Genomic DNA, 19,396 nt, shown 5'->3' on the forward strand with positions numbered 1-19,396 from the left:
TAGAAAATATAACATGCAATACTTCACATATACACATAAAAATACTTGTTCTGCACAGTCATCAACATTGCCCCCACAAGCATCCACATCTGGTCTGAAGAGGAAGCATGAAGCACCTGTTAATGCTGGACCTGCAAAGCAGCTATGTTTTGCACCTATCCATAGCAGTTTTAATGCCCAACTTAGGGATTATCGGTTTGTATCAGAGCCAAGATGTGGCATTAAGAATTTTTTGAACAGTAAAAAACCTGATCTGCAGGCAATTCTAAATGCACAAAATGGCCCTTATAAGCTGTCCCTCAAATTGTATACTCAATATAAGAAACCAAATGGCACAAAATTTACACAGCCCCACATAACAGAAACTGTACCTGTATATTCAAATACAAATTCAGACAGAATAATAAGCAGTTTGATGGATCAATTGAATATTAAACACTCTGAATTTGCGGCAAAAGAGTCTGGATGGAGCCTATGCGGCTCTCCACACAAGTTATATGTTAATATTTCTGAATTCAGCCCATTACAAGGATCTACATATCTGCCATTACCTGCCAATATTAAAAACAAAAGAGCCGTGGTTAATATAGAAAACACCGACCAGAAATGCTTTTTGTGGTGTATATTAGCTGCTTTTTTTCTAGTTTCAAGGCATCCTGAGAGAATAAGTTGTTATAAACAACATGAACACTTTTTTGACGATGCAATGAAGGGTTTGGAATATCCAATGTCTGTTCAGAATATTGATAAATTTGAAAAAAAGGCCCGGGATATTAATGGCAAACAATTATCTATTAATGTATTTATTTGTTCCACTGGCCGTGGCAATTGCTTGATAGAACCTCTCAGAATCAGTACAATTGATGATGATTCTGCTGTTCCGATTGATTTGCTCTTAATTGAAGAGGATGGCAAATATCATTACACTCTGATACATAATCTTGAGGCTTTAGTGAGAACACAACTAGACAAATCTAATAGAATATTTAAGTTGTGCAGAAGATGTTTAACTGTACTTGATGGTCAAAAAATGGTGAATGGTGTTTGTGAAAAAAAATGCAGAAATTGCCAAAAACAAGTTAATTGAGCATCTGAAATACTGTAAAAATCATAAACCTGTTCATATGGTGATGCCAATGCCAAGTGAAAATTGCAAATTCAAAAAGTTTGAAGCCTTGTTGGAACACCCAGCATATATTGTCTGTGATTTTGAATCAAATCTCAAACCTCTTGCATTCTGCAATCCAGATCCTGAAGAATCTTCAATTACACCATACCAGCTACATGAACCTTCCAGTTTTTATTATGTGGTTGTACAGGATGGTGTTGTTACTAAAAAAGATTCATACATGGGGCCAGATGCCATCAAAATATTTGCACATAAAATAGAAAATGAGTGCCGTGACATAGCATCTAACATTTTATTAAAATCAAAACCCATGTTGCCTTTAACAGAGAAACAGATTGAAGATTTCAACAATGCAGAAAAATGCCCGGTATGTGATTCTGAATTTTCAGATACAAATATCAAGGTGAAACACCATTCTCATACAGATGGTAAATTCAAAATGGCCCTGTGTAATAGCTGTAATATTAAGATCAAGAGACCAAAATTTGTCCCCATATTTTGCCATGGAGCATCCAATTATGATTTCCATCATCTGATCAGATATGAGGGGTTTGACAAGCAGAATTTAAATATTTTAGCTGAAAATGATGAGAAATATATATCTATTAGCAAAATAATTAAAGTTAATGGTGTTCCTATTCACATAAGATTTCTTGATTCTTACAGAATTTTATCTGCTAGCCTGGCTACACTGGCCACTCAATTATCTGATGATCAATTCAAAATCACACGTGCATTGTTTCCAAATCAGGACCTGAAATTAATTAGGCGAAAGGGTGTATATCCATATGATTATGTTACAGATTTTTCTAAATTTGATGAATGTTCTTTGCCACCACAAGAAGAGTTTTACAGCAAAATCAGAGGATCTGGAATCACTGATGATGATTATCACCATGCCCAATTGATGTGGAACAATTTAAAATGCCAGACATTTGGTGATTATCACATGGCATATTTGAAACTTGATGTGACCCTCTTAGCTGATATATTGCAGGCATTCAGAAAATCTTCCATGCAAAATTATAAACTGGACCCAGTGTATTTTTACAGTGCCCCGGGCCTAGCATGGGCTGCAATGTTTTTAAACACCAAAAAGCCATTGGATCTGATCCAAGATCAAAATATGTATCTGTTTATGGAGAAATGTATAAGAGGAGGGACGGTGCAATGTTCTCAGAGATATGCCAGAGCAAATAACAAATATATGCGTGATTATGATCCAGCACGGCCATCAAATTATATACTGTATGTAGATGCAAATAGCCTCTATGGTCATGCCATGATGGATAAACTGCCATATGCAGGGCTTGAATGGGTCGAAGATTTCAATATTGAAGATCTTAAGAATTTTGATGATAGTAACTATGGCCTCATCTTAGAGGTTGATCTGACAATTCCATATAATTTACATAACAAATTTTCTGATCTGCCCCCAATTCCTGAGGTTCAGTGCTCACCTGGCTCTAAACAGAAGAAGCTCATGATGACACTGGAGCCAAAACAGGGTTATGTCACATATTACAAAAACCTCCAGTTCCTGATGAAACATGGTGTTCAAGTGACCAAACTTGGCAAAGTTTTGAGGTTCAGGCACTCAAAATGGTTGAAATCATATATTGATACAAATACAGAGCTTCGAACATCTGCAAAGAGCCAATTTGATAAGGCCTTGTTTAAATTGATGGTCAATTCTGTGTATGGCAAAACAATTGAAAATGTCAGAAAACATACCGATGTTAAAATAATTACTGACCCCAGCCTGAGCAAAAAATTGGTTGCAAAGCCTAATTTCAATTATAGAAGAATTTATGATGAAAATATGGCACTTTTCAACATGAAAAAAACAAAAATTAAGTTTGATAAACCTATTTATGTAGGGGCTGTGATATTGGAATTGGCCAAATTACATATGTTAAAATTGTATTATGATGTGTTGAAACCTTTTTATGGTGATAATATAAAATTGATGTACATGGACACGGATAGTTTTGTTCTTGATATTAAAACAGAAGATGTTTATCAAGATATAGCACAGCCTGAATTGTTTAAATATTTTGATACCAGTGAATTGCCAGGCCATCTGAATATTCAACCCCACAACAAAAAGGTGCCCGGCAAGTTAAAAGATGAGACACTTGGTGATGTTATTGTGGAATTTGCTGGGTTAAGTGCCAAGATGTACAGTTTTAAAACATGTAGTGGTGTTGCTGCTAAAAAGGCCAAGGGTATTGGCAAAGTAGCTGTGGAAAAAGAGCTTGAATTTGAAGATTATAAAAATTGCCTCAAATCCCAGAATTTAATCAAAACATCAGAATCCAGAATCCAGAGTGTGGATCACTTATTGACTAGCAATATTGTAAGAAAAGTGGCTCTGGACCCACATGATGATAAGAGATGTATTTTATCATGTGGAATACATACTTTACCATGGGGTCATTGTGATTTGAAAAGTGGGAATCAATGCCCAAACACAGAGCATGATTTGAAATAAATAAACATGCCTATGAACTTATTTGGGTTCAAAAAACGGGCTATTATGGACCTGCCAACACCACAACCCTCTTCTGATATGCTGTCTAAACTGAGTGGCTTGTTAATTATTCATCTGAACAGCATATTTACAGATGTTGATGATGAGACAGGCAAAATATTGTACATATTTAACAATAATTTAAATCATTACCAATTACCTGTAGGTGGGCAATTGCAATTTATTACAACCCCTGAGGGTGATGTCAAAATTTCAGTAGGGAGAAATATTTACAGAATTAAGCACTCAAACATGGTTTCTGGCACTGTTTATACTGTTTCTGCTGGTGACTGCTTATATATTGAAGTCCCTGGATCTTATGATAAGCTTATACCCTTTTTTATAGAATTAAGAATCAGATACTCTATAATAAATAACTACTAAACAAAATGCCTAATGATATTTTTGGCCATACAAGACATGAAGATCACAGTGATGAGATTCTGATGCTTGATGTCAGAGTCAAGAAATTAAGAAGTGATTTACAAGCTTTACAAACCACACTCAATGCCAGTCTTCAATTAGAAATTACAAATTTACAATCACAATGCATGGACCCTCTTCTTAAAATTGATTCTGAACTCAAATTGCTGCTTCAGAAATATACTGACCTGGCCACATTGGATAATTTTCAAAGTTTAGAAGAAGCTGTTGCAGCTCTTCAAGCCAAATTTAAGACCCAGGCTAACAACTCTGAGCAATTGAAACAGCAATTAGAAGAGCAGATAAATAATGTCCAGGCACAGCTCCAAACAATTGTCAAAAGCATAAAATCACAAGAAGATTTTGATCTAGTGATTTCCACTCTAAAGGAACAGATTCAGTCACTCCAAATACCTAATCTGGATCCTCTGAACAATGCCATAGCCGAGGTTAAAGAAAAAATTGAGACACTTGAAAATTTTATGAACAATTTGCCATCTTCTGATACTTTGAATGCAATAACTCGGAGTGTTGCAAATATTAAGCTGCAACTTGAAACATATGAAGATTTTGGAAAAATTCAAAGTTCCATAACCCATCTTGAAGGTACAATAGCAGCAGTGCAAAGTGATTTGGCAATGCCTGGGATTGTAGATACCCTTGTCAGTGTCCAGCAACAAATCACAAAGCTTGAAAACCTCAACACTGAATCTGAACTGTCTCATTTTCATCACTTGATAGATGATATCCAAACAAAACTTGAAATTTTACAACAATCCACACCCTCTCAGGCAGATATAGCCCTGCTCCAAAATGCTATGCAAAATGTGGCTGATGCTTCTGAATTAAACAATGTGAAATTGGCACTTGAATTTTTACAAAATACAGTATCAAATCTTCCTACATCACAGGAACTTAAAAATATTAAGAGGGCAGTGAATCGCATATTGAAATCAGAAGATATCAAGAATATCCAGGCAGAGATCAAACATCTCACTCAGACAGTGGCCACTCTACCAACCAATCAACATATTAATGAACTGCATGCCCTGTTTGAGGATATCAGAAGACAGGTCCATGATCTTACAGCTCAAAATTCAAAATTGGCAATTGTTGAAAATTTGCAACAAATTGTAGCTAATATCAAGCAGCAGCTAGGGACCATGGAATCCAATCAAGCAAATGCCCTGTCTGTTTTTGCCACCCAGCTACAAGAAATTGTGCAACAATACAAAAAACTTGTTGTGGACATAAAAATTAAGCCAGGCCATGATGATGTTGTTAGAACCATCAATGAGCACCTTAAATCTGTAACAAGCAGATTGCTCACAGCAGAAAAAAAATAACAGGCATAATAGAAAATCCTAAACATTCAGTAATTCTTGAATTGTACAGCATCCCCAACAAAGAATATGATTCTCCATTTACACCAGGTGGCAAAATATATATGCTGTCCCCTGCACAATTTTATTACCAATTTTTTGTTGGGGGCACATTGAGACCAATCAAGATCAAATATTGGCTTCAACCACAGGCACACCACTACCCCACCTTATCAATAACAAATCCTAACAACAAAGTGAAAATCACTAGTGTAGAATTGGAGGATTTTACAGATCCCAATACATTAGAAACAGCATATGTTGAAGATGATGGCTCTTTGGAATTTAAAATACAAATTGGAGACAAATTATATTTAGAAAATCCTGCAGTTTCAGCTGCTGAACACCCTATAGTTGCAATATTCTTGTTTACATATTATGTCTAGAAAAATTATTGTTGATGAATTACACAGACAAGCCCGACATAATTTTAAGAGACTCCCAGTAGTCACAAAGGGCATAGATGATTTATGGCAAAGCGACTTGATTGAAATGGCAAGTGGGCAGTTGAAAAACTTAGACAAAATCAACAAGGGCTACAAGTATCTACTCACTGTAATAGACACATTTTCAAAATTTGCCTGAGCTGTGCCACTCAAATCCAAGACTGGAAAATGTGTTACAGAAGCTTTTAGAACAATCATCAATCAGAGTGGAAGATCCCCGCGCTATTTGCAAACAGATAATGGCAAAGAATTTTATAATTCAGTGTTTCAACAATTTATTAAAAGCCAGGCAATAAAACATTATTCGAGTTACAGTGATCTCAAAGCCTCAATTGTAGAGAGATTCAACAGAACCTTAAAAAATCTTATGTATAAACAATTTACACTGCAGGGTAATTATAAATGGATTAATATTCTTCCAGAACTTCTACATAAATATAACAATTCTGTCCATTCCACAATCAACATGAAACCCTCTGAAGTAACTTCATCTGATGAGCAAAAATTGATCAGCACTGTTTATTATCCTAAATATCAGCCAACAACAAGAAAGGCCAAATACAGGGTGGGTGATCAAGTAAGAATCAGCAAATATAAGCACTTATTCAAGAGAGGCTTTACAAGAAACTGGAGCACTGAATTATTTACAGTGGTTCAGGTTAAACCCGGGACCCTTAACACATATATAATAAAGGATCACCGAGGAGAAATTCTCAAAGGCAGGTTCTATGAACAAGAGCTCAGCAAAAATAAACAGCCTGACACATATCTCATAGAAAAAATTATCCGCAGAAAAGGCAACAAGTTACTTGTCAAATGGCTAGGACTCCCAGAACACAGCTGGATCGATGCAAACAAAATAATAATATGAGCACCTGGGATGTTATAAAAAGGCTGCCAGAACCTGAACAACAAAATAAGAGAAATGGCAACTTGCTGCCTGATAATATTAGGTGTCTTATTGTTGGGCCATCTGCTTGTGGTAAAACTACACTAATGGTTGATAATTTTTTATTGGCACCCAACTGGTTAGACTGGAAAAACAGGCACTTGTATATCTTCTCTAAGAGCTTGGAACAATTAAAATATCAGCAGCTGGTGAAGCTATATGATGGATTGGATATTGCCACTTTTGAACCAGATGTTAAGCCACTTGATGAATGTCTCGATAATTCTCTTGTTGTGTTTGATGACATTATATTGGATAATCAAAACAAGGTTAGAAATTTTTTTACACAGGGCCGACACAAAAACATTGATTGCTTCTACCTGGCACAGACTTTTTCAAAAATACCCAAGCAACTGATCCGAGACAACAGCAATTTTATTTGTGTGTTTCATCAAGACCATACCAACCTCAAACACATACATGATGAATATGTAGGTGGGGACTTGAGCTATAATGATTTTTCCAAGTTTTGCAGCAGGTGCTGGAACCAGGACAGTTATGGGTTTGTCACAATTGATATGACAAGAACACAGAAATAAAATCAACAATTTTCTAGACATTGAAACATAAATAAATAACCATGAAAAGGCCAATTATTGATGATCTTAAGTTAAGAGATTATCTTGTAAAAAGATTTAAGGGATGGAAATCAGAGAACCGTGGAATTTATGAAAAACACAAACAAACAGAACAGCCTGTAATTGATGCTATTAATAATTTAGGTAAGAATATCAAAACTGTTACAGAGCAAAATCAAAATTTGCTCACAGAGCTTGTACCTGTAGCTGCTAGGAACATATTAGATTATCCATTCACCCCACTTTCAAGTATTCATACACCTAGTCCTATTGCTCCTAGAAGAATTGAGGCTAGTCAGGATCCTATTGAATTGGGTCTTCTTGCTCAAAAATATTTAACCACACCTAAAGACAATAAAGATGAGGTTTTTGGCTTATATGCTGACACAGAGCTTGATGGTAGCATCATACATAGAATTGGCAATTTCAGAGTAACATTTATGGGAGATGATATAATTGTATATTCAGAATCTCGACTTGGAGAAAAAGGTGCTTTTGTTAAGTATCTCGGAACACCTGGATTGTGGGAACTGATGACTAGGAAAAGGCCTGGCAGCTATACAGATCAAGACTATGAGGATTACAAAGAAATATTAATAAAATCAGATGCTCTGTACCAGAACAATGATCCCACACAAAAAAGAGTCAAGTCTAGCAGTGGGGCAAAATACAACAATTTAATCAAGCCCATATGGTCACAAATCAAGACTGGCAGTGGAATCAAACAATACAACACCCTGCCCAAAGAATTTGTCTGGGTTGATGATGTCAGGAAACTTGTAGATAGGTTATTGGTGATAGCTGGGGAGGAAAATGCTGGGAACCACAATTTTTACAATGAAAAAGTTGGAATTATGGACATGATAAGCACCAAATTGTCTAATTTTATAGTGAATGACACTAAGGGGATTGGATATCTTATAAAAATTATTAATACTCTACCCCCCAAATTTTGGAATATTTCTGAGGGCCGGGGGCTTGTTAATGACATTATAAACAAGCTGCCATTTGAACTACACATTCCAGGCTATCAGTATTGTGGTCCCGGTACAAAATTGGACCATAGATTAAACAGAGGTGATCCTGGTGTTAATCCCCTAGATGCTGCTTGTAGAGACCATGATATTGCATACAACACACATTCTGATCTTGACAAGAGACATGTTGCAGACAAGAAATTAGAAGAGGCTGCATTTGGCAGATTTGTAAGCAAATATGCATCTTTGAGTGAAAAAATAGCAGCATTGGGAACCACCATAGCTATGAGCACCAAACAAAAATTGGGGTGGGGGTTGTGAATATATATATAATAAACCTACAATGAAGGCCAAGGGTGTTATGTATCAAATACCTTATGCAGGTCTCAAATCTCTTAAAACTATTGATAGTCTTTTGACCAAAAAGCAGCGCAAGAAGAAAAATTCTTGTATTGCAAAGGGTCATGGAATGAAATTGTTGCTTAGTACCCCCCAATTAAAAAAATTACAGCAATCAAGAAAAAAATCACATGTGGGGGGATTTATATTTACCATCCCTGCCATCTTAGCTGCTCTCGGGGCTGTTGGGAGCTTGGCTGGGGGATCAGCTGCCATAGCAAAAACAGTAATAGATGCCAAAAAAATAGGGCAGAATTAGATGAGCAGAAGCGCCATAACCTGGCAATGGAGAAACAAGGGAAAGGTGTTAAAAAAGCCATGAATAAGTTTAAAAAAAACAAGAGCCGCTTACAAACCAAGATATTGAAGCTTTAATCAAGCCACTGGGCATCAAAAATTTTAGAGGTGTGTACATGTCTGATTCTTTACCAGAACAACCACTCAACAAAGAGTGTGGCATTGTTAATTTGGATAAGTACAAAAATCAGGGCACTCACTGGATTTGTTATCTTAAATATTTAAAAGATGAGGCATTTGTGTTTGATTCATTTGGAGGTGTTCCACCTGAAAATTTAATAAAATATCTAAATTCAGCTAATCTTTATTACAATAATGCCCGTGTTCAAAACTTCAAAGATGTTAATTGTGGACATTTGTGTTTATCTGTTCTTAGATATATGTCTCAAATAAATAAACCATCAATTGAAAATTTTCAAAAAGCCTTGTGGTATTTAAAACATCATGGGGGTATTTCATCTCACCAGCCAAAATTCAATATTGAAACTCAAATTGCATGATGACATAGTGTATCCCAAAACAATAGCTCTCAGAGCATTTTATGGCATGTACCTAATCCCTAATATTACACACCACAACAATACAATTGCAGTTGGGGATGAAAAAATTGTCATCACTCCAGGGCAATATAATCTCTCCACTCTAAATGCTCAATTACCCAGAGGTGTAGTGTTAAGTCAAAATTCTGTCACTCACAGAGTAGAAATTGTATCTGCTACAGAAACAGTGGATCTGGGTACTATAGGAGAGCTGTTAGGATTTGAGAACAACACAAAACTTGAACCAGGCATCAAACACACTGCTATGAATATACCTAAATTCTTAGCCATAGAGACTCTGAATATTCACTGTAATGTGGCTGAGGGTATGATCACCAAATCAAATGGCATAGGCACTCACAAACAAACCGGCATTATTGCAACATTCAAACCTAATTCTGAATTTATGGAGCCCATTATCTACAATCCATCCCCAACATTATATTTTCCTGTGTGCCATAATAGAATAGATTATATTGAATTGATGGTCACTAATGAAAAAGAAGAATTAGTTGATTTTGCTGGAGCCACAACAACTGCAATCATAGAGATTAATATTTAAATAAAAATACATACAAGAAGAAAATGGAAAATATTGAGAGTTATGAGCTACAATCATTCCCCCCAAACAGGAGGACATTTCCAAATTTAAATCAACCCAACACAGAGATTGAGGTTGATCTTGATGTGGGGGATGGATTTATACACCCCCCCCCGGGCCGATTTATACATCAAATTTGATGTTGTAAAGCTCGATGGAACAGATTATCCGGCAAATTCAAATATAAGATTGGTGGATAATTTCGTGCCTCATCTATTCTCTGAAATTGAGATCAGAAAGCATGGCGTTGTTATAAACAGAGTGGATTATCCCGGCATTACCTCCACAGCTTTGGCCACATTAAAATTATCCAAAACCGAGGCTTCATACTACAAAATAGGTGGATTTGAGGCTGGTGAAAAGATATTATCTAAAAACCACACAGTGCTGTTCCCGATGCGCCTATTGCCAGGATTCTTCTCAGATTTCAAAGATATTATGTGGAAGGGTGGTTTAAGAATCACATTTAGAAGAGCTGCAAATGATAATAATGCTTTGATGAGGTACAGTGCATTAAACTCTGCAGGGGAAGCTCTGCCCAATACCCTACCAGATGCAGGCAAATGCATTATTCAGACTATGGAGTTAAGAATCCCTGTTGTTGAATATGAGGCCAGCTATGCTCTTAAATACAAAGCTGATATAATAAAAAATCCACAGATTCCTCTACAATTTTATACATATCAATGCGTACAGAAGCCCGCAACTGGTACATATTATGAATTTGATGCCACAAATTCATTCTCCAGTATTCAATATGACATGCCTGATTTTGTGGTGGTATTGTTTCAGACTGGAAGACACAACAATCAGGAAAAAAATTCAAGCAAATTTGATAACTGCAACGTCAAGAACATATATCTTAAAAATGGCAGAAATGAGGTATTTCCTAGAGAGAATTACAATTTAGACATGTCCAAGGATGATTTCCTCAAATTATATGAGGCATTTTCGGCTTTCAAAAGGGTCACTACAGGCAATACTGACATGTATTACACACCAGATGAATTCAAAACACAGAGACCCATGTTTGTAATCAACACTTCAAGAAGAAAACAAGTTGTGGTGAATGACAGAACAAATATTAAAATTATCTGTGAATTCCATGAGGCATTACCTGATGACACCATATGTAGTGTTATTCTCATAGGTGAAAAATCATATGTTTATGATGTAAGAAATGAGAGGGTCACAGAGTAATTCTAGAAGAATTATATTATCTTAATACTAGATATACAAGTTGAGCCTGGTGCCCAATTGAACTTAAACTAGAAGTAAATATGTGTGTGTGTGTGTGTGTGTGTGTGTGTGTGTGTGTGTGTGTGTGTGTCTTGGCCTAGTTTTAAGTGTGGCCAAAAAAAATATCAAGAAGAGCATATTTTTGACAGAATTATGGACAACAATCTCACAGAAGTACCTTTTGTAAGTATAGGCACATCAATCTGAGGAGGGTCATACTTTCTCATGGAATCCATGAGGGCTTTTTTACAAAAATCTTGGATTAGACAGGGTTCCACACTTGAGCAAAAAGCTCATATGGGCATGTTGAGCTTGTTTTAAGTGTAGCCAAATCTGCTTGAGGGGGGTTCATACTTTCTTGGGTTTATAATAGCATAAATACAACTACTCTCTTGCTTTTTGCTTCTTCATTAAAGTAAGTTGTTTAAATTCGTTGAGACTATTATTGCAACTTGCAATGTTCCGTGTGATCGCAAATCCCTTTTCACAGGCTTGAATTACTGTTAGGTCATTTAAGATTTGTGTTCTTAGCATCTAGGTATTGCGAATAGGCGTACATTTGTTGCATTAGTATTAGTATACTTCCTCTCTCTGCTTGCATGTAAGATTTTGATACGAACATTATTTTTTTTAAAAAATGTAACCTACAACCAAACCACGGGAACTTGTGCATCCAAATATTTACCAGATTTATAGAAAATTAAAACATTTATCAAATTAGACCCTGGATTTAGTTTCGAAAGTTGGAAAGTTTATTTAATTCGAAATTCTAATCTTACAAGCTCTTTCCTCAACCATCTGTACGTAAACTTTTACAAAATTATCTTGTATAAATAACTTGAACAGTACGTTCTCATTCCACAACAATTTAATAGCAATTATATACTAACGACGATAATTCTTTACGAAATTACAGTAAGTTCCAAATGTAGGATGAAATTTTATCTATATCGCCTTTTTTCCATTGGTAATTTGAAAAATAAAGGTACTTTATGCAGAACGGTAAACATTGGGTTTTACTTTTATCAATATTATTTACGCATTTTCCAATGTCATATAACATTTGAAACGTTCTTCAACGTTCTGAACGAATAAGAGAGGACTATTCACTCAGAAAACTAAATATTATACTTTTATAATGCACTTTGTTAAATGTTGTAAATGGACTATACTTGACTAATCCTGTGACGTCACGAAAGCTGGTGTGAGGCCCGTACATAAGTATAAGTATCTCTCGGAGGCACCGGCCAGTCCGACCGTGCTTTGACCAACTTTGAAAACAATGTATACATTACGAAATACTTTTATTATGGATTCCCCATCCCTCGAACGCAGTTGTAATATTCACCTTTACATCCGATAAACAACATTACATACGCTAGTATACAAACCTGCACGTCCACTGAAATATAAAGATCCACTTTTTCAGGGGTCCCGGGGTCGAATCCCGGCCTGGGCATGGATGTTTGTGAGTGTCCATTTATCAATTTCATCATATCATCACTCATTCCCATCTTCGCAAATTAGCCACAAGTGACACAAAAAGCGAAGTAAAAAAAAAAAGCAAATAAATAAATACGAGGGCCACTATTTATATTTTGAGCCTTGGCAACACTGATTGAAGTTAGGCGCGATTTGACGTTTGCACGGAATCGTCTGGCATTATTGACCATAACGTACTTCAAATGTTTTGCCAATAGCTTAATTTGTGTTATTTATGTTGCCTTGGAGATTGCGCGACAACAATAAAATGGAATTAACTCGTGAACATTTCCGTGCGACGATTTTTACGATTTTCGACGTGGATTATCAAGACAAGAGTGTATCGATCAACTTACTTCCACATTTGGCGATGAAGCCCCATCCTTTGCCACTGTGAAACGCTGGTATAACGAATTTAATCGTGGCCGCCATTCGCTCACCGACGAGATTCGCGAAGGTCGTCCAAAATCAGTTATTGTTCAAGAAAACATTGATGCTGTGCAAAACCTAATACTGCAAGATCGTCATGTGACATACTGTGAGATTGAGGCAACCATAGGCATTAGTTCCACCAGCATATATAAAATATTACATGATCATTTAGCTGTGAGAAAGGTATGTTCTCGTTGGATCCCACACAATTTGACAAAAACTCAAAAAGACGCTCGCGTCAATTGGTGCAACCAAATGCTCAATAAATACAATCGCGGTGCTTCAAAAGACGTATATAAGATTGTAACAGGTGACGAATCATGGATATATGCATATGAGCCGAATCGTAAACAGCAGTCGACTGTATGGGTGTTTCAAGATGAACCCAATCCAACAAAGTTGTTCGCGCTCGAAGCACATCGAAACAAATGGTCGCCTGTTTTTTCGGGAAAACTGGTCATGTGGCAACTGTGCCTTTAGAGGAACGTAGAACGGTCAACTCTGAATTGTACACAACAATTTGTTTGCCAGAGGTCTTCGGTCAAATACGGAAAACAAACAAACGCCGTCGGATCATTCTTCATCACGACAATGCCAGCTGACACACATCTCGTCTAACGACCGACTTTATGAAGAGTCAAAAAATCGAATTGATGGGTCATCCGCCGTACAGTCCTGATTTGGCACCCAATTACTTCTTCTTGTTCCCGAATGTCAAGAATAAATTGCGTGGACAACGATTTTCGTCGGCGGAAGACGCCGTTGATGCGTTCAGAAACCATATTATGGAGGTGTATCAAGAAGATTGGAAAAACTGCTTTGACAAATGGTTCGAACGAATGCAAAAGTGTATTGACCATAAAGGAGAATACTTCGAAAAACAATAAAGCAGTTTTCAATGCCAAATTCCTGTTTTTTCATTGTTAGGCTCAAAATATAAATAGTGACCCTCGTAAAGAACCGTGAGGACAAACTTTAATTTCCTTTAAAGGAAAGTAGATCCTACGAAAACATGCAACTACGTATTTCATCTATGTTTGTTATGTATATATTTATATAAGTTATACGTTTATATAAAACACTAAATGTATTTAAATTTACAATTTTGTTGTAAAAAACTATTCACTTGCAGATTATAAGAATGTCTTTGAAAAATTGTCAAATTCAGTACACGAAATGTATCGAACTAAATATTTCCATTTGATTCGTTGAGTGCATATCTCCAAAAGTATTTCTCCTCTTCTTCCAGCTGCACAGCTTCTTCAAGACCAAGCGAAGAATCATCGGTGCATCCAAGTTAGGAATGAAGCAAGTCCTGGAGCGAGTGCAAGCCAACGTCGACTGGGTCAATGACAACTACAACTACGTCATCCAGTGGTTGGAAAATCAGTGACGAGAGTCAATGTAGCCAAGTCATTTGCGTAAAAATCACGCTTTAATGAGCAAAAATAAATAATCAGAAAATTATTTAAGGCTCGGTAAAATTGTGCAGGCGGTAGTTTAAGGGAGACTATTTAGCTTGAACCGTCCGAAATGCACCAAACTCCGAACAAAGCATTCTCCATTAATTTTTTTTTTAGTATTGACATATATTATAAATGTCTTAAGACACCTGGAACAATATAAATTTGTACAGAAACATACACAGTCCTAAATATATCACTGGATAAATGTGGTTGGATACCTGGAATCTTCAAACTGAATCGCTGACAAATTTTCTAAAATTTAATTATTATTTAGTGCACAAATCTCGACATATCTAATGTATAGTCGACCTGGAAATTGTATTTCATCTTAACAAAATAAAACAAACGCTGCTTGTCTTGAAATAATATGTAGTGTATCTTTTGTGTAAATATTTTGGTCATTGTATGACAACACAATTTTTCTTCTAGGCTCAAGATTACATTTACAATACCGAGAAAGTACACTACACTTCTTTCGAGTTTCTTATATCTACATATTCCTTTTGAAACAAAATTATAATAGTTTTCAAATTTGTCTTTGATGTGTGCTAGTGTAATTTTAGACACTTCAAGCTTTCAAGTCTAACAATTCACAGAATTATATGTAAATTTAATAAATGGCAACTTAACAGCAATAATACAGATGTTCTTCAAGTAAATGCGTCTATAATAATAAATTCCTGTATTTCAAAAAAGCATAAATGTATTGATACAGACATTAATTACATGGTCTAAAAATATACAACCAACGAAAACATTAAACTTTGATGTAGCGTTATTATTAGCGCAGAATTATTGTTTAAAAAATCTTACCTTTCACGTATCACAAATGTTTACAATTACAAGAAAACAAAAATAATCCCTGTAATAAAATGTACTGTTAAAAACTAAAAAAAAATGTTATACGTAAAAATCTTCTTTACACAACCCAGCATAACAATGCAAAGTAAAACTTATTGAGCTATGAAAATTCACATGATAATCACTTACATACACAATTCTTACATTGAACGTAATTTCTTGCACACCAGTATTGTAAATCAATACTGTAGTTTCGCCTCCTTAATGGTGGGTGTATTTAATGATTAGTCATGGGGCAGCACATAGCCCATTGTGATTTAATTTTTTTTAAAAAAAAAAAAAAGTTTCTTTACTATTACAAACGTGAATAAAAAACTAAAATCACCTCCGAAATTAAAAATCCAATACAGCACTACTTTGTACAAATTCTTCGTTTTTTTTTGTATTTTTCAAATATAATTACAAGAGGTTAAGTACTGTATCGTGAATCCTGGTACAAAACGCATATCCGAGCACAAGTGGGTTGAATGTTTCTATTAAGAAAAACATGTCACGTGATTTTCTATGCAGAAAGAATAAGAACATGTACTTTAAAATATACTTCAATATACACTGATATAACAGACGTATTACAAAACATCTCATTATTTCGTCTCGGAAGACAACGTTACGTAACGTTCGTTACTTCAACAATATCTACATGATTTTCACTTTATTACACACAAAGAGTCCAGATATTTCTTGATTACTAACAAATTACTACAGTATCGTTGTTGCAGCGATTGGTGTGGAACACATACTTGAAGTAGATTGGCACATTTTGGTTTAATATCACTTCACCTCGCTTTTTTTTTACCTTGTAATGTTGATTCTCTATAAATACATAAACCACTATATATAAACTAATATAGGCTGTTGAAGATTAAAATTATTCAAAATAATACTGCATTTATGGAAGAGAAAATAATGAACACAGATTATTTCTCTTCTTACTAAAAACAAATAAAAAATCAAGTCTTTTGGCTTTTGGTGAAGTGAAGCTGACTATCCTACACATATCTCAAGTAGTTCAAGATGTAACCAACCATATGTCATTCCGTTAAAAGTTGTCGACATTTCACTCATTACTTGGTGGAAATTAAGTTCCAGATAAAGCCTCATTCTCTGCAAAGGTTTTCGATATTTCAGATATTAGTTCGCGGAAATTAATTGGGTCAATGTTCTTTGCGAAAAGACCAATCAGGAACCAGTCGCCAAAATTGCACTTCTTTCCAAATCGGTCGATGTCTTTTAAGTACCCTGAACACATCTTCAAGTTCAGCATGCGAAACTTGCGATTAACGCTGATAATAAAGCACCATGCCAAAACACAGCCTGTCATCACTGACAATACGACCAGCCAAAACCACAAGAACACATATATCTTCTGATTCAAACAATTGAGTTTCAAAATGCACATGCTAGTATAACTGATGGCGTCACCAGTACGGGTGTATTCCTTGAACAAGCACTTAGTAACGATTGGAAAGACCTTTTCCAGGGGATCGTCCCGATCTTCAGGATCCTTATCGAAAGAGGAGACAACATCAGCGCCGAACGTTGTGAATTGTCCTTGCACGAACTTATCGATGAGGAAAATCTGGCCAACAACATTGACGAAATTCAATACCTGGTACATGAAATACTTGGATGCGTAAAAACTGTGTTCATTCATATTATGAACAAAGTAGATGGCCAGAGTTCTTCTGGTAGATGCGACTTTCTCTAGATTCAAGAAGTTGTACTTGAAATCGTAAATCATCGTGTTCATCCTTCCGCTTTCGAAAGCCATCCACAGGAAGTGAGGAACGTAGAACATGGCTGCCTGAACCAACAAACAGTAATCAACCCACTGGTAGTACTTGTGGTGCCTCTTGTTGCTGTCCTTCCCTTCCTGCACGACTCCAGGGTGTAGAGCTGAGCTTGAACCTTGTTCCTCATGCACACTGTACGTCGAATGAGCCCAACAGTATGCATTCATTGTATCTTTAGGTACACCGGACACATTGCAATCAATTGGATCTAGTAAATACTGTTTGAAGAAGATCATTAATGCAAAGACGACGAGTACGATCACGGTGACCCTGGAATGCAAGAAGAAGACCCAATGATTTAAGGTAGCCATATTCAGTACTGCTGCTTTCTTTAGCGCCTCCATTGTCAAATGTTGAATGAAGTATCCGAAAGTCATCAATCCTTCATGACACTTAGAAAATGTCCTCTTCGGCCACGTTGTCAATTCTTCTGACCAATCAAACTTGTTCCAATTCTAACTCAATTCTTCTGACCAATCAAACTTGTTCCAATTCTAACTTGTTGCCCTGAGCTGTAACAGAACAAAAAATAATTAGCGTTCAGGTAAATCGACGGTTGGATACTATCAAAACATAAAAAGGCATGGCTAGAATATTGTATATTAATATAACTAATATATAAACATCATTCAAAACATCCATCGCGTCATTTGTTCAGTGTTAATCAAATCATGATCAACTTGGACTCTACTTATCTATGTATGTGCTTTCATGCAAAGAAAGGCTTATCAAGACTGAATACTACGACTATAAATTGGACATTTGGAACAATCTAGGGTGTTTTGGAGGGTTTCAAGAGCATAAGCGCAGGAATGAAGTGTAAGGGAGATTCTGACCCCCTTAACCCGACTTCGGTGCGTCTGTGGTTAGCAGTGGAGGAGGGGGGGGGTGGAGATAAATTACTATTGTCGTGTCTTACGTTGTTTCCGGTTTCTTTGTTGACGTTTCCGCACTGAGGAGTGTCTTCCTAACGTCTTCTGTCCATGCAGTGGTGGGGCCGCCTTCCTTACAGAACCCGGCCTCAACCGTAACCCCCAGGTTTCATATCCCAGTTCTTTTTTTAAAAAAACTGTAGGTCCAGTCCCGATTAGCCTTACTGTGCCAATCTTATAGCATAATAAAAGTCTTGAAGGAATCGGTGCGGCAGCTGATGAAAGTGCCAGGAAATGTGTTGAAGAAAAGTGCAAACGTGTAATGAGTGCACTTATTTGAAAAAAAAAATTGTGATATTCTTAAAAGTGGGAATTCTTTCTTTAACGATATGAACCTGGCCACAATAGTCTATTTCACGTATGATCCAATTACTTCTGTTGAAGTAGAGAGATCATTTTCTGTTGTGAAGAAGCATTATTTCTGACCAGTGGCGGCGATTAGGGTGGGCAGTTGCCCCCCACTTTTTGCCACTTTTTCCCCCGCACTATGCTAAACCTTATCTACAAAGGGTAATATGCTGTATTTGTCCCCAGCCCGAGTTTTGGCACACCCCCCCCCCCCCCGCTATCTATGAATGTTGAAAGGTTTTTAACACACGCACTCAAAAAAAATAGTGGTTATGTGTAATTAAGACAACAAAGGAAAGTAAAATGCTATTTCCATGTAGATTTTAGCTTTTTTTCCGGTTTATTGTGCCTATTTTTGTGCTTTCGGTGACTACTTTACACATTATAAATGCATTTTAGCCTGCCTGTTTTAACGAAAAGAAGTGCCTGAACTTTCCGACTCTTAATTACACAGTGCAACAAATTTGAACTTTGTGTCTTGCCGCGAGATGAAAGAAGGTGTTGTTTAGTAAATCAAATACGCTGATTACGAAAATGAAATCTGAAATGTTCCATCCCGTACCAATTTTTCTGGAAAAGATATGCTACAT

General features: G+C 36.2%; 2 protein-coding genes across 2 annotated transcripts in view; one reads left to right on the forward strand and one right to left on the reverse strand.

Annotated features, from left to right (window-relative positions):
• LOC145999353 (uncharacterized) overlaps positions 1 to 15,245 on the forward strand; it is a 266,207-nt gene extending 250,962 nt beyond the window's left edge. Inside the window, exon 40 of the mRNA XM_083136293.1 lies at positions 14,656 to 15,245. Coding sequence (XP_082992419.1) covers positions 14,656 to 14,799 — 144 coding nt within the window. The 3' untranslated portion in view covers positions 14,800 to 15,245. The remainder of the gene's footprint in view (positions 1 to 14,655) is intronic.
• A 1,566-nt stretch (positions 15,246 to 16,811) lies between these two features.
• On the reverse strand, positions 16,812 to 17,870 carry LOC145999354 (innexin inx2-like). Its single transcript, XM_083136294.1, has one exon. It carries the CDS (start codon positions 17,868 to 17,870, stop codon positions 16,812 to 16,814), a length of 1,059 nt encoding a protein of 352 aa, XP_082992420.1.
• Positions 17,871 to 19,396: the final 1,526 nt, after the last annotated feature.

The sequence above is a fragment of the Lepisma saccharinum genome, chromosome 15 (assembly GCF_977018435.1).
Source record: "Lepisma saccharinum chromosome 15, izLepSacc3.1, whole genome shotgun sequence".
Classification (NCBI taxonomy): Eukaryota; Metazoa; Arthropoda; class Insecta; order Zygentoma; family Lepismatidae; genus Lepisma; species Lepisma saccharinum.

What these genes read in the sequence shown, in the direction of transcription:
- LOC145999354 (XM_083136294.1), bottom strand. Translation starts at nt 17,870, where the DNA reads ATGGAGGCGCTAAAGAAAGCAGCAGTACTGAATATGGCTACCTTAAAT.